The 5,000-nt window shown below is 46.4% G+C and overlaps 1 protein-coding gene across 5 annotated transcripts in view; it reads right to left on the bottom strand.

Moving 5' to 3' along the window:
- The window catches only part of ogdha (oxoglutarate dehydrogenase a), a 31,870-nt gene that overhangs the window by 6,254 nt on the left and 20,616 nt on the right, over window positions 1-5,000 (bottom strand). For 3 of the 5 annotated variants that reach the window (XM_060882267.1, XM_060882265.1, XM_060882266.1), the window contains 5 exons: window positions 2,062-2,177; window positions 1,514-1,668; window positions 1,271-1,417; window positions 1,068-1,158; window positions 571-750 (listed from right to left, as the gene is read on the bottom strand). In XM_060882267.1, the coding sequence (XP_060738250.1) occupies window positions 571-750; window positions 1,068-1,158; window positions 1,271-1,417; window positions 1,514-1,668; window positions 2,062-2,177 (689 nt within the window). Of the gene's footprint in view, window positions 1-570; window positions 751-1,067; window positions 1,159-1,270; window positions 1,418-1,513; window positions 1,669-2,061; window positions 2,178-3,772; window positions 3,815-5,000 lie in introns of all 5 variants that reach the window. The other 2 variants (XM_060882263.1, XM_060882264.1) reach the window with 1 other exon arrangement.

The following is a 5,000-nucleotide window of genomic DNA, read 5'->3' as shown; positions in this document are numbered from 1 at the left end:
CACACACACACACACACACAGAAACACACACACACACAGAAACACACACACACACAGAAACACACACACACACACACAGAAACACACACACAGAAACACACACACAGAAACACACACACAGAAACACACACACAGAAACACACACACACACACAGAAACACACACACACACACAGAAACACACACACACACACAGAAACACACACACACACACAGAAACACACACACACACACAGAAACACACACACACACACAAACACACACACACACAGAAACACACACACACACAGAAACACACACACACACAGAAACACACACACACACACAGAAACACACACACACACAGAAACACACACACACACAGAAACACACACACACACAGAAACACACACACACACAGAAACACACACACACACAGAAACACACACACACACAGAAACACACACACACACAGAAACACACACACACACGTTTCATGGTCTGTTTTGCACTTATAATATTCTAATAGAATGGAGGCATACTAAGAAAATATTATTTATAATAAGTATGTGAATGTGTGTGTGTTACTGACCCGGTTGCCCTCGGTGTCACCGCAGTAAAACTGCTCGGCCTTGGTTTTGCCCTGTACCACGGGGTTCACAGCTTCCAGGTGAGACGGGTTGGCCACCAGAGACAGAGTGATGTTCCTGTCTGTTACACGGTTTATCCTCCTGTGGTACATGCCCAAGTGGTACTTCACATCTCCTGAACCCTGACACACACACACACATGTTTATAGTTAAATTTAATCCACCATCCTCACGTTTATGCAACGCAGTACGAATCCTGCGGAACACGTGGTTACTATAGCAACGACAACGTATTAAACCCAGCGATTGACATAAACCTGTGATTCGCCCCGAACTCTCATTCAAAAATGAATCAACTCTGTGAATCAAACATAGAACTGAAACGTAGCTCGTCAGCTGCTCGGTCTACTTCTATTCCACCCGCATTTAACAAACATCCTAGCCGTGACGAGTTAAAAAACGTTCAGTAGGTTTTACACTCCGAACACAATACGCTCACCTCGTCGGCAGCCTCCAGCTTGGAGTCAAACTGGCAGAAGATCTGCTCCAGCTCCTTCCGGATCACGTTTGCCAGCACGTTCAGTCGCCCTCTACACACACATGCGATGACAAACATTTATTTATTTATTTATCTTAAAGTACCACCAAACCCACAAGAACGCCAAGGCAACGTCTCTGACAGAATTGCATCATGGGTCACACCTGTGCGGCATCCCCATTATGACACTCTCCACGCCGTTCTCGCTGGATTTGTCGATGATGGTTTTGAGGGCAGGGATGAGACTCTCGCAGCCCTCCAGGCCAAAACGTTTCTCTGAGGACCATTTCCTCTGCAGGAACTCTTCAAACCTGGGAAGAGTGGTACGAGGTACAGCGTTTAGAACGACCGATCGAGGTTAAGTAGCGAGAATTAAGTAGCGTGTGTGTGTGTGTGTGTGTGTGTACCTGGTGGAGCGGACCATGCGGGCCAAAAGTGTGCGTTTCTCCTCCAGGCTGAACTGCATGACTCCAGGAGTCTCAAACTTCTGACGGATCCACTGGCACTGCTCCAGGTCATTAATGAACATGAACTCCACTCCTATGTGCTGACAATACGCCATCTAACACACACACACACACACACACACACACACACACAGACAGACACACACACACACAGACAGACAGACACACAGACAGACAGACAGACACACACACACACGCACACAGACAGACAGACAGACAGACACACACACACACAGACACACAGACAGACAGACACACACACACAGACAGACACACACAGACAGACAGACACACACACAGACAGACAGACACACACACAGACAGACAGACAGACACACAGACAGACAGACAGACACACACACAGACAGACAGACTTTATTGAATACTTTGAGAAGAAGACAGGATCACAGAAGATAAATGAAAAGGTTGGTGCTGGAGTCAGCTCAGGGTAATGAAAGAGAGTGTGTGTGTGTGTGTGTGTGTGTCACCTCCAGGCGGCGGATGATCTCCCGTAGAGGCAGAGCACTTTCTGTGCCACCGATGAAGGTGGTCGTGGGCAGACGGAACACTTTATCCAGATCCGACTCATCCAACCCGTAGAATCCTACAGAGCCATGGAGAGGTGAGGGAGGAATGCAGGGAGGAGGAGGATGGGAGAGGGGATGAGAATTGTTTAGAACATGGCATGAAAGAGAAAAGAGAAAACAAAAGGAGAGGTGATCGTCGCGGTGTCGAACACACAGCACACGGGAACAAGCGTGTGGCAAAACTTTCCGATTTGTAGATCATTTACATCGGTAACATCGTTAGGAAAACGATTCGAGCGAAGCCACGATAATGACATGCAGGGTTAATGGATGGAAGGATGGATAGATAGATGGATGGATCAAGAGGACGCGAGGAGGAGTTCGAGGGGGGAGAAGGTGAGTTATAAACCAGAGAAATGAGAGAGAAGAAAAGAAAAAAAAAGTCAATAGCATCATCAGTTATCCATCGAGTTATTAGAGTCAGCATGGTGCGAGGCGCAGGGTTAAAGCACGTGACGTGAGACGTGGCGATGGGGCGAGTAGTGTGCGGTCCATCCGTGAGCCACGCTCGTTATTTATTTAATAATAAATAAACATAAATAATAAATGATAAACATAAATAATAAAACGAGCGGCATGGAATTTAGGCCTCGTCACGAACTGCGGTAAAACTAATGAGCTTAGATTTTAAACCACAGGAGGCAGAATGAGGCTCAGACGTTATGATAAGTTACAGCTAACCTGACAAAGTGAAAAGTGTTCAATCATAACAATAACAATAACAATAATAATAATAATCTCTCTCTCTCCCTCTCACACACACACAGTGCAATAGAGACGTAACCTTTGGATATAATTATGGGATGTCGTTGAGCATGAGGCAGGAAATAGCAGTCATGCACTTTAATGTGAGGGAGTGGGAGAGAGTCAGTTAGACTGAGGACACAAAGAACACCTACACATCTATATCTAAGTGTGTGTGTCTGTGTGTTAGTCACACACCAAGTGAGAAACAGGCAGAGAGAGAGAGGGAGAGGGAGAGAGAGAGAGAGAGAGAGAGAGAGAGAGAGAGAGAGAGAGAGAGAGCGAGAAATAATGAAATAGAAACAGAGGGAGACAGACAGAGAGAAGGAGAGAGAGAGCAAAAGACAGAATATGCAGTGTGTCTGAAAACATATTGACTGAGAGATGTGTGTGTGTGTGTGAACGTGTGTGTGAGCATGTGTGTGTGGACACGTGCACAGAAGGTAATGACGTACACAGTAAAAGTGACTCCGGTGGGGTTGTCAATCTGGTCATCCCTCTTTCCAGGGCGAGAGAAATCAAACCCAAAGCACACAAACATCCGATCTGAACCCAGCGCAGAAAACTCAGACAGGCCGCGCGCGTGCGTGTGTGTGTGTGTGTGTGTGTGTGTGTGTGTGTGCGCACGCGCGCTGAACTCTCACTGATGCAGAGCCATTCAAATCAAATGCAGCGGCTCCGTCCACAAAGCATAAAGCCATCACCCAGCTCTGAGCAACGTACACATCCTCTGTGTGTGTGTGTGTGTGTGTGTGTGTGTGTGTGTGATTCACGAGCTCGAATCTCTGATGCACAGCGACACACAAATAAGACAACAGTCTGTACCTCATACAGCATACAGACCTCTGGCCACAGCATATCAATTTACCCCTTTTTAAGCTTTCAGATAAGCCAGAAATGTAGTCACACTCTAGAAGACAAAGTAGAAAGAAAGGAGGAGAAATAACATGAAGGAGAAAAGAAAAAAAAAAACGTTAGTCAATTTAATAATAATAAAAAAACAAAAAAAAAAAACAGCGAATTGTTAATTAATTAACACACTTTACCCCGAATGCAGTCAAGACGACGTTCAGTTTAGTTTCGTGTTCTGAATTTTCCTTCGTAAATTAATCTTAATTAATTAATCTGACTGGCTTCATCACAGTAACTGTAAAACTTTTGCGCTCGTTTCGCACACAGACATTAAAACGAAACTTGTTCACTTGCGGGCGCGAACTTAGTTTGACGTTAAACGCCCCTGAACGTGATCGACCGCATTTGGAGTAGAAACGTGCAAATTTGAGGTTTGAGTTGTCGTTCCTTTGCAGTGATCCGTTTTGTTAAATGGTGAAGTTCCGTAACCCGATCGCGATTAAAAGAGAAAGAAGAAAATGGCGCTACAAAGGAAGAAGGACGACACAAACCGACAGCTCTGCTGCTAACGCTAATGCTAACACCTCGTGTCCAGCAGCCTGCTCCAGCTCGCTGTTCTACAGGCAGAGAATCAGGGGACAGAGGAGTCACTGTGACGAGCTACTTCTCATTCCACGGGGTTTGTAAAGAGGCGACACAAAACGCTCCCCAGGGTGACTAAAGGGACCAAAGAGGCTCGATTGTCAAGCTGGGGTCGAGTGAAAACACACGGAAGAGTCGTTACTGTGGGGCTTTTTTTAGTTAAACAAGCAAAAACACAAATCTCTTGTTGGACTAGTGTTCCTTTGTGTTGTAACGTTTCCGGACGCTTCCACTCGACCACTAAAATCTAGGGAGAGCCATCAAGTGCTTGGCTCCAGACTAACCTACACCACACCCTGCAAACCAAACTGAGAATAAAAAGAGGGAGAGAGGGAGAGAGAGAGAGAGAGAGAGAAGAGGAGAGGGAGAGAGAGAGAGGGAGAGAGAGAGAAGACGAGAGAGAGAGAGAGAGAGAGGGGGAGAGAGAGAGGGAGAGAGAAGAGGAGAGGGAGAGAGAGGGAGAGGTAGAGGGAGAGAGAGGGAGAGAGAGAAGACGAGAGGGAGGGAGAGAGAGAGAGAGGGAGGGAGAGAGAGACCACGAGAGACAGTGAGAGAGAGAGACAGTGAGAGAGAGCGAGAGAGAGAGCGACAGAGAGAGAAAG

The sequence above is a fragment of the Tachysurus vachellii genome, chromosome 11 (assembly GCF_030014155.1).
Source record: "Tachysurus vachellii isolate PV-2020 chromosome 11, HZAU_Pvac_v1, whole genome shotgun sequence".
Classification (NCBI taxonomy): domain Eukaryota; kingdom Metazoa; phylum Chordata; class Actinopteri; order Siluriformes; family Bagridae; genus Tachysurus; species Tachysurus vachellii.
Note: the sequence above shows the minus strand (reverse complement) of the source record. Positions and strands in the feature narration are given on the sequence as shown.